This window comes from Crinia signifera, chromosome 4 (assembly GCF_055691185.1).
Source record: "Crinia signifera chromosome 4, ASM5569118v1, whole genome shotgun sequence".
In the NCBI taxonomy this organism is placed as follows: Eukaryota; Metazoa; Chordata; class Amphibia; order Anura; family Myobatrachidae; genus Crinia; species Crinia signifera.
The window spans coordinates 206122429-206139070 of record NC_139220.1 but is presented as its reverse complement, the minus strand read 5'-3'; the positions used below and the strand labels follow the sequence as shown (position 1 = coordinate 206139070).

The following is a 16642-nucleotide window of genomic DNA, read 5'->3' as shown; positions in this document are numbered from 1 at the left end:
ATTTGCTCCAACTGTTAAAGGGCACTGAAAGGACTTCCGCATATGCTCATGCTTGAAGTAATCTGCTACAAATGCAAGTTAAAAGCATTGTAATGAATAACATTTCTTTCTTACATTAGCTGATGTTGTGCAAGCTTTGCAGAACATGAGCAGATTGTGTTCTGTTTAGCTTGTGATGTTGCAGTGGAAAAAAACACAAAATATTTATTTTCTTTTCGTTGCAGAATGCCTCTTGGGGAAAGCAATATTCCTATGCCATTTTTAAAGCCATGAGCCACATGCTGTGCATCGGGTATGGACAGCAGGCGCCAGTGGGCATGTCGGATGTCTGGCTTACTATGCTCAGCATGATTGTAGGTGCCACTTGCTATGCCATGTTTATTGGTCACGCTACTGCACTCATCCAATCGCTAGATTCATCACGGCGCCAATATCAAGAAAAGGTATGTGGGTTCTCCTGGGTTATATTATGCCCCACTTTCCTAGCCCATGTCACATATGACAATCACACATCATTTAAGTGTCTCATATCATATGTAACAATGAGGTGGAGGGCCTCGGGTACATATGACATGTGGAGAATATGATCCATGATTTTCCCCACCTTCTCCCCATATTACATAGGCTCCACCACTCTCTCCTTGTGAATTGTTCCTTAGCCCCCATAACTCAGTAAATACAAATCTGTGCCTGCTAAGTGGTACAGTCGAGGTGGAGTCTCCCACAGCAATTCCATCACTGAATCATGTGGGAAGGAGCTCTGTGCTGGATGCTGGTGATTCTACTAAAGATGTCTGGGGCATAAAATACCGACTGTTGGCACGTCAGCTCAAAAAAACTGAATGAAACATGAAACACTTTTGACTGTTGACCTTGCCATTGTCGACCTAATGCTTGTGTCTGTTGACCTATTTAATGTGTCGACCTAAGCCATGTCGACACTCAGTGGTCGACCCAATGCATGTCAACCTTCAGTGGTCGACCCGATGCATGTCGATCTAATGACCATATCCCTAAGTTACATAGGCACAGCCATCTGGCAGTTACCTTAAGAACTTTACACCCACCGTACATCGGGACGGGGGATAGCTAAGAAGATCGGAAAAACTAGACCTTTATTTTATTCCTCAGCAGTAACTTGCAAGGTGCCCCCCTCCCCCTTAGTCATGGCGCCCTAGACAATAGCATTGGTTTTTCCTATCATTTTGGCAACCCTGCAAGTGTCTCCCAGGGTTCCACGGCACACAGTTTGGAAACCATTGGCCTATTGGTTAATCATGCAGTGTATCTAACCCTTGGTTACTGACACCCTGATGCTTATTTCAGTGTCACCTCCCTTGATTAAGCAATGTTTAGACATACCTCCTAATCGTGTGTGCCTGTTCTTTCACCCTTCGCCATTGCTGAATAGTCTATTCCCATCAGGCTGTGGAAACTCCCAATTGCACCCCCCCCCCCCCCCCCCCAATCGTGGGACACTGGTGGCCCCGGTCGGGACGCAGGAACCTCCCCTAAAAACTGTACGTTCCTGCGGAAAGTGGGACAGTTGAGAGGTATGGTTTATATACCATGAATTTGTCCCACATTGTCTTATACTGTAAGTCACTGTTTTTCTTGTATTTTTCTCGTTTGTTTATGTACTTTATTAGGTTCTGTAAAACCCTTTTGGCACCATATAACAAAGGAAAATAATAATAACCTACTGATTGATGCGCTTTTTAGGGTTCAGTACCTGAAACTCTTTCAACACACCCAGTTGTTCACAAGCAGCGGAGTTCAATAGGGTTTTCATATTGGTAAAATGCCTTCAGGAATCACATACTACCACCTAAAGACTGCTACAAAGTATTACACTCTGATTGCAATAAAGAGCTTATTTATTTAATCAGTAACCCTGATTCTATCATCTAACAGCAATCCAGCAATTGTAATAAAAGCTTGTTAAAGACTAATGTATTTTAGATCTAATTTTTTAATGAAAACATTTTTTTATATTTACAGTAACCAAGTATACTTCATTTTTCCTTTTCTTTTAGAGTTAGATTCGTAAGGCATATACTTTTTTTCATGTTTTGAAACCTTGTTTTACACACAAATAAAATATATTTGTGTGTATTTCATGTGTTTGATGTGTTTATACAACATAAATGCAAGATACCTCGGTTCATCATTGAAATATAAAAATAAATATAAAAAGTGAAAGAAAAAAAAATATGACCAGACATTACTGTACGTTCCTTTTTGTATAATGGCAGTGGTTGAGCATGAATAACATGTAATTGATCAGTCCATGTATATTGTATATCATCTAAGGCAAACCAAAATTCATTGTCTGGCCTACATTTCTTATGTGTTGGTTGTTTTTTTACCTCTGATTTTTAACTATGTTCCTTATTTTTATATTTTTAAGCCAATGTAGACTTTGTATATGAGATAAACATGGACTAATACCCAATTCATTTAGTTTTTTGTGGTTTTCAGTAATTTCTGTTAATATATATATATATTTTTCACTTTTTGTACTGTCTATTTTGAATGCAATATATTATTCAGTGCATATGATTGATTTTAAAGATTAATTTGGCTCCTTGGCATTATATATTAGAAAGTAATTATTTTTATCTAGAATAGGTTAGCATATAAAATACTTTTCTATGATTATTCTGATTGTCACTGTCACATAGTTAGAAATACAAAAAAAAGCCAATTTCCCATATATAGAAATGCCAAATACCTAAAAGGTTTTACACTTACTGAAGGCAGGGGCAAGCGCTGTATTTTGCTGGATGGGTAAATATATAGATAGATAGATGGATACATACATACAGTATATACACACACACACACACACACACACACACAGTATATGTAAACATATACTGAAAGCACAGGCAATCCATCTTTCTCTCTCAGTCTGTGGTGTCCAGAGGGGGGGGGGGGGGGGTACTTTTTACTGGGCACGGGTCTGCTGGAGGGGCCCGGGTGCTGCTCCCCCCCTTTCCCTTTTGCAGGGAGCCAAGCAGTGGGGAGAGACAAGACAGGCTGCCACCACTGCACAGCCTCTCTCCCCAGATCAGCACACACTGTTCAGTGTCATGTGCTGAGCTGGGGAGAGAGACAGCTGCAGCAGCCGCTTGTCCTCTCTTTCTCCCTCTCGCTTTGTTTTTTTCCACGGGGGAGTGGCCATGTCCCACCCAGATGCCCCACCCCCTTCTGGTGGCCACACACCCTCCATGTTACCAGGGCTCAGCTGCAGCAGTATGTTATAGATGGGGAGGAGAGTAATAGCCCCCACAGTAGCTTGCGGACGCTGAGTGGTGTTATTGCTAAACCCCTGCCTGGACCTGCAGATTCTTGAATGCAGGTCTGTCGTGCCTGCCCCCCAATGAAAATATCCCTCCCAAAATGGTCGCTGCATCAGAGAAGACAGTTATTAATGATGCTAGAGGAGGTACTGGCCATTTGGGAGACATTTGTATTGGAAGCAGAATTGGCCGAAGGGGGGAATCCCTTGACAACAATCACCTGACAAGACTGCAGACAGGGGATATCCATTGACAACAAGCCGGCTCTGAGGGGAAGTAGGAAACTGTGACAAGAGAGGGAAGGGGCTTAACATTTTTGGGTGTGTGGGGCTATTTCTGGGTCTGGCTCATATTGACTCTGCCCCCTCTTCATTGCCCATGAATTGTAGCAGTTTCTTGCAGGTGGCACTTAGTAAAATAGTAAAATAATGCACAGCCTCCCCATGAATAATGTAAGGTGCATGTGTCGCTTTTCTGGCATCCCATACGTGACCTACTGGTAGCGGTAGGCCGCAATTATGTATACTCCGCTTATGGAGTGGAGTAGAGTGGACTGGAGGCTGCATCTGTGCCCCATCTGCATATTAATTACAGTACATTTCCTGGCAATCCAAATGCAAAATTTGACACTAAATAATTATCATTATGCTAAAGAGATCATGATGTGAGAATGAATGACATCCTGGGCATAGGAATAGATCCAGAGCCCACAATTCATTTAAGTAAGCATCTGTCATTTACCGCTCTGCCTACACCCATGTCACATCGGGGTTGTTCCGTTTCCTTTACAAAGCAGATTCCTCTTCTAATGACATTGAACTGATAAAGTCAGCGAAACCTTCACCAAATATCAAAGTTTCACATTAACACATTTCTAAATGTGGTATTCTCTGTTCTTGCTTTCATCAGTGAGTAACTACCTAAAATAAAAGTAAGCAACTAATTGGAATCTAGGCTACATGCTGTGCACACTGTGCATACTTGGGAAGCTCATTGATAGAGTCTTAGTTCTGCTTTCGGAGGAGAATCCAACGCAGGTACTTACTGTATTCCCTTTCTCCCAATTATGTTTAGTACAAACAGGTGGAACAGTATATGTCCTTTCACAAGCTGCCGGCTGATATGCGTCAACGGATTCACGATTACTATGAGCATCGCTACCAAGGAAAGATGTTTGATGAAGAGAGTATTCTTGGGGAGCTGAGTGAGCCTCTGCGGGAGGTGAGACCATAATATTTTGCAGACCGTTACTGATTGGTATATCTTCAGTCATTGGTGTCATATCTTAACAAAACAAGCTAATACAACAATGTTAAACACTGGCTTGTAGTGGTGGGTGGGGGATATCTAAATTATTGGGTGTGATTGGATTCAATTGGATGGGAGGCAAGAAGCAAGGGGTCCGATGATGAATGGAAGGAATACGCATTAAATTACATCCACTTTCTGTACAGAATTTGTGAATATTATGTATCTCAGCAATAGAGAAATAACACTATGAACTTGTCAGTAAATAGAGCGAAAGGTAATAAGTGCAGGCCACCTCCACACAGAATAATAATAATTGTATTTATGTAGGTGTTTTCTCCTGCATGACTCGCATTACAGACACCGAAACATGGTACATTTTACAAAGGTAATAGAATTCTGGCAAGTTGAAGAAAACCAAAACAATATATACTAAGATCATTAAGACCAGGTAATGCTAGCTAACATAATAGGCATAGTGCAGTTGAGTGCAGACATCACTTCTGTGGGTTATACATTCCACCCATCAAAGGTGCCAGGTGAGGCAGCCATGTTGGGCGCACTACAGAGGATTACCCTGTGTGGAATAGGTCACACCTGGAAGCGACACAAAATAGGTGGTTGCAGCATCCATATGCTAGGATTGTATAATACTGTGGGTGTAGATGTATTAATTGTTGTAATAGTGGGAAAGAGGTATCAGCACACGTGTACTAATACTAGTCCCCCCTCCCCCCTTACCACAATGTTTTACACCAGCAGTGTGTGCTGAATGGGCCTTGTCTATATTCGCTCTGCTGTTTACAAGATAGCGTGCCTATAGCAAGGGGGCACATTTCGACAGCTGCAGGTGTCATTGCTTATTCACCACAGCAGGAACAGCGCTGTCTCTGGCTGCGGTGGGTGCTCTGGCTTGGATCGCTGGGAGTGGCTGTTCATTCCCCCGCTGTAACAGTGAAGATGTTAATACTGTACATCTTGTTGGTGTGGGTTCCTGCTTCGCCTTGGTTCCGAGGGCCTCTCACTCTGTGCAAGTAGCTGATTTAAGATCCAGCACAAGAGCCTCAGATGTCACATGTCACACTTCCTCTTCCATGTTTTACAGTTGGTGTTATAGGGGTTTATTTACTGGCCTGCTGGTAAAAGCTACCTTTTCCCAGAGTGTTTTAAGATGGTAATGCTGTAATATCAAAACATTAGGTGTTTTGGTATTGAAACCAATGCTCTTTTACCTTTTGGGCCTAAATGCAGCAGTAAGCTGTGACCTGATTAACCAAATGTTTGTAATTTTATTCATCGTCCATGAAACCTCCTTTTGGTTTTCCGCATAGTTGCCTACCTTTCTGTTCCCTCCTCTGAAAGGAAGCAGCCTGGATGGCGCATGGGGACATGGCTCAAGTGGGAAGATGTGCTGTGCAAAGGGGGTGGTGCGTGGTGACACAATCGCTTCATCGGGCCTCTCCTCACCAATATCCAGTGCTCTAAAACTATACTATAGCTATACTTACTTGTGCTTCTAAGGGTGTGGTTGAGGGGTATTGGTTGCTGGGGATGGGGGGGGGGTCAAGGGGCTGTGGGAGACTTGCTCACCTTTTCAGAGAGCCACTTCAGTCATTACAGGAGTGTAGGCAAGCATGGTTTTCACTAGTAAGCTGCCAGTGCTTCATTGCACCAGCAAGCCTCTTGTTTTATTGCTTCAGAACAGTTGTAAGAACTCGTTCCCAGAAAAAGAAAAGTGCTTTTTATAACTCTGAATTTTTCATATTTTGGTACTTGTTTCCTAGCATGGCGCCCATCGCAGGGCTATGGCTTAACTTAAGGTATGCGATGGACGCACCCGCCGCGATTTCAGTGCTATTTTTAGCCTTTTCCCCGACAATTCAAAAATCGCGTCCATCGCATGCCTTAAGTCATGCGACCGATGCGATGGACGCGATTTTACATAGGGAACAATGTTAAATGGGCCAATGGACCCGATTCTTCATTGTATACCCACCCTTATGGGTATTTTACATGTGAAATGCCCCCCCATTGTTAACGCCACCCCATGATGAACGCCAACCCGAAGCGTGGTGAGCGCAGCAAGCCCGCGAGGGGCGGCGGTACGCGTCCTCCGACCTTTTCACACCCCCACTATCCACGTCGGTATGGAGTTGATTTTATATAGTGTGGCGAGCGCAGTGAGCCACCGAGCCCGAAGCGTGGCGAGCGCACACGTAATAACTGTGATGTAATGCGCGTCCGCTCGCCACGTTAACAATGGGGGGGGGGCATTTGACCCATCCGGGTGGGTATACAATGAAAATTGGGGTCTGGGGGGCATTTAACATTGGGCCCAATGTAAAATCGGGTCTCAGGGACCATTTTACATTGGTTCCGATGTAAAAATCGCATTGATCGCGTTGATCGCATTGCATGCGATTTGGTTGCATGTGATGCGATCAACACAATTTTTTAGGACCCGAGGGATACAATCAAAATCGCAGGCACCGTGTTAGGAAACAAGTACCCATACCCAGGACGTTGATCATTTAAATGATTCCCATTCAGTTTTGTCATTTAAATAATCCACTTTAAAATAAAAGTGTATTCAATGGTTTTCCCAAATATCCTGTGATGTCTCTAAGACAGGATAAATCCTCTTCAGCTTAGGGGAGACCACCATCCAACTTTAGCATAGTAACATTGACAAGGTTCATTTCTGTGTAAGTTTCACCTTCATATATAAAAAAAAAATTCACTAACTTGAGAGTGCTAGAAGCAGTTTGATAAGAGCCCACCATGATCTGAAGCAAGCAAATCCCGCTGGTACCAGGATGATAGCAATAGCTTTTCTTGCTGCATTTATTGTGAATAGCATAAATAAATGAATAGATCACAATAAATAGTTCAATCAAACTCTGTATCATGACTGAATGGTTCAGCTTGTCTTACATCACTGTGTTTTCCCCTGAAGGAGATCGTCAACTTTAACTGCCGCAAGCTTGTAGCCTCTATGCCGCTTTTTGCAAATGCTGACCCCAACTTTGTGACATCAATGCTTACAAAGCTACGATTTGAAGTCTTTCAACCTGGTGATTATCTGATTAGAGAAGGAACCGTTGGAAAGAAGATGTTCTTCATACAGCATGGTGTTGTCAGTATCTTGAGCAAGGGCAGCAAAGAAACCAAACTTGCTGATGGATCCTACTTTGGAGGTACTTCTCATTTATACGTCTGTAATATTAAGTACACATACTGTAGATTACAAGTGACTCCTGCAATCATTTATCTCATTAGTTAGTGGTTTTGTTAATGTGACAAAAAGTAAATGATTATATATATATATAGTGGATGGTTGCGGCCTGGCACTCTCCTCCAACTCAGCAGCTGCCCTGGTGCCCTCAACAGAGATTCGGTAGTTGCAGACAAAGAAGCGGCACTCGGAGGTCTTTTTTTCAATGTGTATTGCAAAAAAAACAGTAACTGACGTTTATTTGCAAATGACCTGATGAAAAGGCCAGATGGGGCCTTGAAACGTTGTCATCTTACCATGCAATTTTCTTAAATACAAAGATTCACTTCTGAACACCGACTCTGAGTGCCGCCTATTTTGTCCGGGTGATCCTGGTAATTTCTCGTCTCTATATTTATGAGGAAGGCACCTGGGCAACTTATAACATACCCTCCGTAAGTGCCGAACAAATCTTTGGATATATATATATATATAGATATATATATAACTGCCACACATACGGACACTATACATATATACATGTATATATATAGTGTTAGATAGTGTTAACCCCTTCAGTGGTGGGGTTTTTTTTAGGGAGCACTTCCCACTGGGCGAGTTTTTTTGGGAGTGCTCCCTAAAAAAACTACCACTGTGACTCCCAGGTCCAGGCAGCACTGCTGAACACTCCATCAGCCGCTGCTTGGCCCTGCCCCTGGCAACCCAGCTGTGTGCGGCGCGACGTTAGCAAGGTAAGGAGGCGGGGCCGGGCAGCAGGAGCTGGGCAGCGGCTAAAGCTGGGCACAGCGCTGGTCTCAGTGCTCAGCGGCGTGGCAGGAGGAAGCATAGGCAGTGGCACTCCTGAGAATTTTCCGGGTTTGCCAGTCTGCGCACTGGAGCACAGCCCAGAAATTCTCGGGAATACTAGGGAAGGGGTTAAATAGGAAACAAATATAATAGCATCTATTTTTAATGGATCTTAAAAACATAAAAATATAAAACAACTCCCTCTAGAATATAGAAATAAAGTGGTAAAATTTAATGCATATACATTTGTTTTTTTAATGCTTCTTAGTGGATACATACCATTCCTATAGGTCACTTGTGTGGCTTGTATATAGCCGTGTTCTGTTACTTTAGGATGATACCCATTTATACAGAGATCTTTAAAAAAATATGTGGAATTGTTTCTTTAATCAGTTTTCCTTCATCAAAACCCATTCACCCCATTCTCTGTTTACACCCAGGGAATTGCTGGGAATTACAGTAACTGAACAATCTTTGCTTGTATTGCACATATAACTAGCTCTTATAACACTGCAGGTTTACAAAGGCCGTCTTACCTCATTGTCTATTAATAATCAGTATTGTTTTATTATTGTGTTTGTTATATAGCTGGCGTAATAAAAATGAATGGGAATATTCTTAATAATATTTCTTAATGAACATTTTATGCTGTTATTTGCTTGTCTGCTCAGCTCAGCCAGGGCTTGAATCTAAGGACTGTTATTAATAATTGGAAAGACAGCACCCTCAGGGATCAGTTACATACAATGTGCAACATTTATAGAAGCTGTTGACTGTTAAAAGCACATAGAGAGAATTCAGCCTTCATCTTGGACTACATGAGCGGTTTTGGTCAGACAAATCGTATAAGTAAATCATGTAGTTTATTTATAATAATTGTGCACAGATGTTATATTTTTGGTGTTCTGTTGCATTCATATTTGTAATGTACATAACATGTGACACAATGCGTATCACATTCATTTTAATCAACTTGATTTATCATAAGCAAGATAAATTGCAGTATCTAGAACTCATGGTAGAGCTGTCATACAACTGTCAAAAGACTGTCACATCAGCCGTGAGTCCTATTAGAAATCATTGTTAAGTTCCAGCTATAAGAGAGAGAGAGAGAGAGAGAATGATTAGCATGTTTAAATACAGGATTTGATCACTAACAGGCCTATACTTAGGACACACGGGCATGTACTGAGGCTTGAGGAAAATATATTCCGTACGGATTTAAGAAGAGAATTCTGCACCACTAGAGCAGTAAAATTCTGGAACTCATTGCCAATGGGGGTGGTTACAGCAACTACTGCTAATGAATGGATACATTTTTGGCCACTTCGGGAATACTATAGTTATGACTTACTCAAGTCAGTAGTTAAAAGTCAAATTGGTTGAACTTGATGGACTAACGTCTTTTTTCTACCTTAATTACTATGTTAATATATATATAAATATATATATAAATATATGTGTGTGTGTGTGTGTGAATACACACACACAAATTTTAATAAATCAGGATGATGAGTTTTAATCATTAACAACTGATTTTTTTTATTACACCCCTCCCAGAAATATGCCTGCTGACACGTGGTCGACGAACTGCAAGTGTAAGGGCTGACACATACTGTCGACTGTACTCATTAAGTGTAGATCATTTCAATGAGGTTCTGGAGGAGTATCCAATGATGAGACGGGCATTCGAGAGTGTGGCATTAGACCGCTTGGATCGGATTGGTGAGTAAAAGCATTACATCAACTCCTCTGTTTACTTATACAATAGATTATCCACCATGTTTTCATGGTACATAAGATGTTGCTTTTGCTTTTATTTATTACCATCTGATAGGATCACAATTATAAAAATAGGTTGAATGATTAAAGCGCATGTGCTCATGGGTGAAAAGAATATAGTTGTTGTTCCATAGTAGCATGCAGAAACGCCTCTAGTGTATGTCATTAATAATATGGCATCACTTTTCACCATTCATATGCGGGTAGTGACTCATTCATCAGCTGTCGCTCTTATACATTCAACTTACGCATTGCTGTTACTCTTTTCAAAGAGTTAATATAAGCGAGAGTGGAAAATGTTTTTACGTTTGCTACAACTTGGTCCTTTAAAGGAGAGAATAGATAAACAGCACAGCCCAATACAAATAATCAGGTTCATCACAGACAACAGAATCATTGAAAATGACTTCATTCAATCTTTTAGCTTCATGTAAAATTCCCTTCAGATCCTTAATTTTCCCGAATATATTGAATTTATATTCTGCCCGCACACCCCATTTAATTTGATAATGTGTCCTATATATTCCACCTTTTAATTAACAATATTCTTAATGGAGATAATCATTAAGGTACATTGCATGGCAGGATTATATTAGCCAATGAAAGGGGGTGTTGTTTTAGCAGTGTAATTACACGGTGCATAGCAGTCTGTATAATTACTGTTCTCATGACACAATTAGCACACTATAGAAATGTTGGAAATACCGTTTGAGTGTATGTGCAAAATTCATTGTCGTTTTGCAGACATGATAAATAACATTTTATTGCCACATTCTAATGGTTGAAAAACACTCCCAAAAATCATCCGTATGACAAAATATATGTAAGATAAGACTAACCTACCTCAACCTCACATGTTATTCATTTCTTTCCTATAGTGTTCAGTTTCCACATTCTAGTTTCATTCATAAAAACATATAAAACGATTTTTTCTAAATGTGTTCTTGCAATTTTGCAATCCATGCTCTTACTAAATGCAAGCAAATCAGAGACAGCCAACTACACTTTAGAATGGACTTGAAAAAAAGTGTAACATATTTAGCATTATAAGTAGATACACCCCATATTCTCTACCTCTCTGCAGCAGATCTTGTGACGCAAATAGCAGTAACATTTTCATGAACCAAGAGCAGTTTTAGTAACTATTGTTAAATGATTTGGTAGGATTTAAAATTTGACCAGAATATATATTGAATTATTCTCTTACATTTATCTACATGTTCAGCAACATTCCATACAAAGGACTTTAATTTGCTGCCATTCTGGATTTATCCACATGAATGGGCACTACCTTACTGCATGATTTTCCATTATGGAGAACAATAGATCAATATCACCAGCAGGGAAATTATCATTAGAATTGCTAGGTTTGCTTGGCTTTATCAACATGTATAGAAAATATATTTGAGAGCTGTCTATGTCGTTATTTTATGCAGCAGGACGAGGTATAATAATAGATTTGGGATCCCACAGAATAAGGGCCTAACAGTCACCTTTTTATTTTATAATATGAATATATATTATAATAACAGTTTGAAGCAGCACCACTGAAGGATCCTCTGTTAGACGGAATCCAGTATTTAGGTATGAAAAGAAAAAGTTTCAGAGGGTGCTAAAGTATTGAACAATGGTAATATTCAAAGATGTTTAATATATAAAATATAGTATAAAATAACATAAAAATGCCCAATCTGCGTAACTTTGCATGTACAAGTTGGAGATAAATATCCCTTTTAGCAGAAATGATCATCAGGTCAATGCAGAAGGGCCAACGCGTTTCGTCATTATCATGACTTCCTCAGTTGTACTGAAACACCGTTTGGTACTTGTGTAGTTTCACGGCGGCACTTCCCCATGGATCCCATGCAAATATTTATATGTGATATTTGCATATGATTTACATACAAGTTGCATACGATTTGCATACAATTCGAGCTGCGATGCAATTTAGCACACCCCCACTATCCACGTCAGCATGAAGCATGGCAAGCCCCGTAAGGGGTCGCGGTACGCATCCTCCTGACCTGTTCATATCCCCACTATCTCCATTGGCATGGAGTTGATTTTATAAAACCCGAAGCGTGGCGAGCGCAGCGAGCCCCACATGGGGACGCGGAATACATGTCAAGTAATCCGTGTGCGCTCGCCACGCTTCGGGCTCATTTTCTGCACCCCCTCGCTATGCTCACCATGCTTCGGGCACGGTGGCTCGCTGCGCTCGCCACACTTTATAAAATCAACTCCACGCCGACGTGGATAATGGGGGTATGAACATGAAAGCGAGCATAGGGCCAACTGGTAACAAAAAAAACAACATACGAAATTAAAGGGAAATAAACACCTGTACTATGAACCATATTTAGCAGGATGCATTAAAAGGCGGAGGATGCAGTAAAGTAGATGATAATGTTAAGTCAAATGTAATCTTGGGAGCTTTCACATACAAGTTTCAAAGTGCATATTAAATCAGATGTCACTGACCGATATCATGAACAATATCAGCTAGTGTGCACGATCAATATCATTCTCCTATGGCACCAATGCCCCAGGAATCGGCTCATGTGTACCCAGCATAACTGTGATTTTCATTGTACAATAAAGCAGCAATGAAACAAGGTTTCAGTGTGTGTTAAGTGAAGCTACTTTTAAAAAAAAAAAATTGTAAAGGATTTAAAAATTATATATAAACCCAAAGCATTTTTTGTTTTGTTTTGTTTTAGGTAAAAAGAACTCTCTCCTCCTACACAAGGTTCAGCACGACCTCCGTTCTGGGGTGCTGAACTTCCAAGAAAACGAAATAATACAGCAAATTGTTCAACATGATCGTGAAATGGCCCAGGGACCCCGATGCACACATCCTGAGGAAGATTCTGTACCGACTCCTCCAACTCCTGTAATATGGACACCACTGGTCCAGGCACCTTTACAGGCTGCAGCTGCCACTACATCAGTTGCTATCCCCTTAACCCACCATCGTTTTCCAGTCAACATTTTCCGTCCTCCACATTCAGCATTAGGTATAACAGCACGTGGGTTCCAACAGCTGCAGAGACAGCCTTTTGCCTCAAACCTAGTAGGAGCAGAGGCGCCATTGTCACAGCAGTCATCTTTTCATGTACACCAGCTGGCAGGCTTTTCTGCAGCAGCCTGCGTGAGTCCCAGGCTACCATCTACTTTGCCCTGTTTTGACAAGGTTGCTACTCAACAACTGCTCCCAACCTGCTCTACTCATGTTGCTTTTGACACATCACAGTGGTGTCCAAAAGGAACGCTATCATCTAGTCAACCTAGACTATCACAATCTGACCAGCAACTCCCACCTCCCTCTTCTGGACAATATCAAGGCCTAAAAACCCATTCACCAGGGCAGCCTTTATCTGGAGTATCAGAGCTACAATGGGTGCTACCACCTCCATTACAGAGATCAGACTCTCCGGGGAGTTCACCCTTGGTGCTCAGTCCAGGCACAGTTCGAACCACTAAGATGTGTGGTTCTTCGCGATCTCTTCTCCTTCCTCATACAGCTCGGAATTCCTCCCACCCCAGCAGCTGCACAGCTCTACCCCTCAGCCGACTTAGGCAAGATGGTCGGCCCATTTCAGTGTCTCAGCCTTCCTTGCCTCAACCTGCACCAAGCTCACCTCACTTTCCTCAGCAGTTCACCCCTGACTTTACCTTACTTCCAAGAGGAGGAAGTCCAGATTTGACAGGCCAAACCACTTCGTCACAGAATGAGTTTGTATTTGGAACAACTGGGGCTGGTGGAGAGGACCTGCCGTTCTACTCAAAACTCCCTTGTAACTTATGACCTTGTTCATTGCTAAAGATCTGCATAAGGACTTGTATCCATTGAGATATTTAAAAAAAAGAAAAAAGAAAAAAGCGTAACGGATGTAACGGATGTATATCCATATCTATATCTATATCTATATATATATATATATATTCACACACACGCACACACATATATATATATATATATATATATATATATATATATATATATATATATATATATATATATATATATATAGTGGATTGGCGTCGGCACTCCACTCCTTTAGTGGATATAACCTGGGTGCCTTCCTGTGTGCAGAAGCATAGATAGATTCAGGGGGTTGGCGGCACTCACAGCGTAGGTCAATAATTTCACGGAGACAGCAGTTTGCTTAACGTTTCAATTCTTATTAAAAGAATTTTCATCAGAAGTACAATACAAAATACAAAGGCACATACCTTTATCCCCTCACCAAGAAGCCCCGTGCACGTGAATTGCTCCCACAGCGTGTACGTCAGCGCTGGCACTCAGTTCATGACGTCACATCGCCGGGGGTGTTGCGTTACTAAGCAACAAAAAATAAACAAATATAAACAAATCTGCAGTCAAAAGTGTACAAGAGTAAGTGCTGGCTGTTCAGACAGGCTGAGGATGTTTAATGGAAAAAGAGCGGTGTCACGGAGTGTGCATATACACAAGGAGCGCTGTAGATATAGTAATTATTATTATAAGAAGCAATTCAGGTTCAGTTGCTCATTAAGTCCATTTGGACTGATGGTGTTTAGTTCATATGTCCATCTTGCTTCTCTTTGTAGAAGTTGGCGTTCTCTGTTGCCTCCTCTTATCGACATAGGTATGTCGTCAATAATTTTATATCGCAATGTAGACAGTCCATGTCGCGCTTCTGCGAAGTGCCGGGCTACCGGCTAGTCAGAGGTCTTACCCTCAATGGCATGTCGAATTGCACATCGGTGCATTGCCATTCGTTCCTTGAATTTACGTGTGGTCTTGCCTATGTAGGCAAGACCACACGGGCACTTGAGCAAATAGACAACGTAAGAAGAGTTACATGAGTATGTCCTTTTAATTTTATACACCTTCCCAGAGTGGGGGTGCGTGAACGTAGGGCCTGGTTCTAAGTAGCTGCAGGTTGTGCACCCTACGCAGCGATAGTTTCCAGGCTTCTTGGTTAAGAAATGTTTCGGTGCCTTGCTGATCGGGTCTGTCGTGTCAGTTTTCATCACCCTATCCTTCACATTACGTCCTCTTCTGAAACATGGGGTGAGGCTTGAATTGTGTAGGAGCGGTAATTCTGTATCTCTTTTAATGAGAGGCCAAAAGGTTTTTGCTGTCTTTGTCAATATTTTACTGGAAGGGCTATAATCCATAATAAATATGGATTTATCGATCTGTGTATTTTTGGATATTATTTCCCCAAATTGTGCTTTGGGTATCGACATCACTTTGTCATATGCTTCCTTGAGTACTTTATGACTGTATCCTCTTTCTAGAAATTTATTTTTCATAAGCACCAGTTGTTTTTGCTCCTCTTCTATTGTAGAGCAGATCCTCCTTACTCTACAGAATTGGGAGTAAGGCAGAGATTTTTTCAGGGGGTCCGGATGGTAACTTGTCGACAGTAGCAAGGAATTTCCATCTGTAGGTTTATTGTAGATGGTCGTTTGTATGATGTTGTCCTGCTTTTGTACCAGAACATCAAGGAATGGGATTTCTGTGCTGCTGTAATTATACGTAAATTTGATATGTTCATCCGCACTGTTGACCCATGTCATCATGTCGACCAACTCGGTTGTAGTTCCAGTCCATATGACAAAGATGTCGTCAATAAAGCGACGATAAAAGGCGATCTTAGGGCTGTATTCCACCTTTGTCAAGAACAGGTCCCTTTCAAGGTCTGCCATAAACGCATTGGCGTACGTGGGGGCCACACACGCCCCCATCGCACAGCCCTGCGTCTGGATGTACATCTCCTTGTTGAACACGAAATAATTTCTCGATAGGACCAGGTTGAGAAGTTCAAGGATAAGTTCAATATCAGGTCCCTTATAATTAGGGTTGTCTGTCAAAAGTCTCTTAACAGCTGCCATACCGCGTTCATGCGGTATGCTGGTATACAGGTTAGTTACGTCAATTGTGCAGAGAAGCACTTCATGAGATGTGACATCTATCTTGTTAAGTTCTGTAAGGAACATGCTGGTGTCCCTGAGATATGTGTTGCCCAACTTGATGAGGGGTTGCAAGTGTGCATCCAAATATTTAGAAGCATCATAGAGAAGTGAGCCCCTGCCGGATATTATTGGCCTTCCAGGGGGCTTAACTAGCCGTTTATGTATCTTGGGAACCAAGTACAAGACGGGTACAATCGGCGTTAGATTAAGCAGGGAGGAATGTACTTTCTGTGTGATGGTTCCTCTCTCTACTCCTCTGCGCAAGGTTGCATCCAATTCTTTGATGAATGCTTGCGTTGGATCCGCCGGTAATTTTCTG

At 41.6% G+C, this 16642-nt stretch overlaps 1 protein-coding gene across 1 annotated transcript in view; it reads left to right on the top strand.

Moving 5' to 3' along the window:
* Positions 1 to 14310, top strand: part of HCN4 (hyperpolarization activated cyclic nucleotide gated potassium channel 4) — a 99815-nt gene extending 85505 nt beyond the window's left edge. The window contains exons 4-8 of the mRNA XM_083183567.1: positions 225 to 443; positions 4380 to 4526; positions 7510 to 7750; positions 10135 to 10299; positions 13077 to 14310. Of these exons, the coding sequence (XP_083039693.1) occupies positions 225 to 443; positions 4380 to 4526; positions 7510 to 7750; positions 10135 to 10299; positions 13077 to 14164 (1860 nt within the window). The 3' untranslated portion in view covers positions 14165 to 14310. The remainder of the gene's footprint in view (positions 1 to 224; positions 444 to 4379; positions 4527 to 7509; positions 7751 to 10134; positions 10300 to 13076) is intronic.
* The last annotated feature ends 2332 nt before the right edge of the window (positions 14311 to 16642 follow it).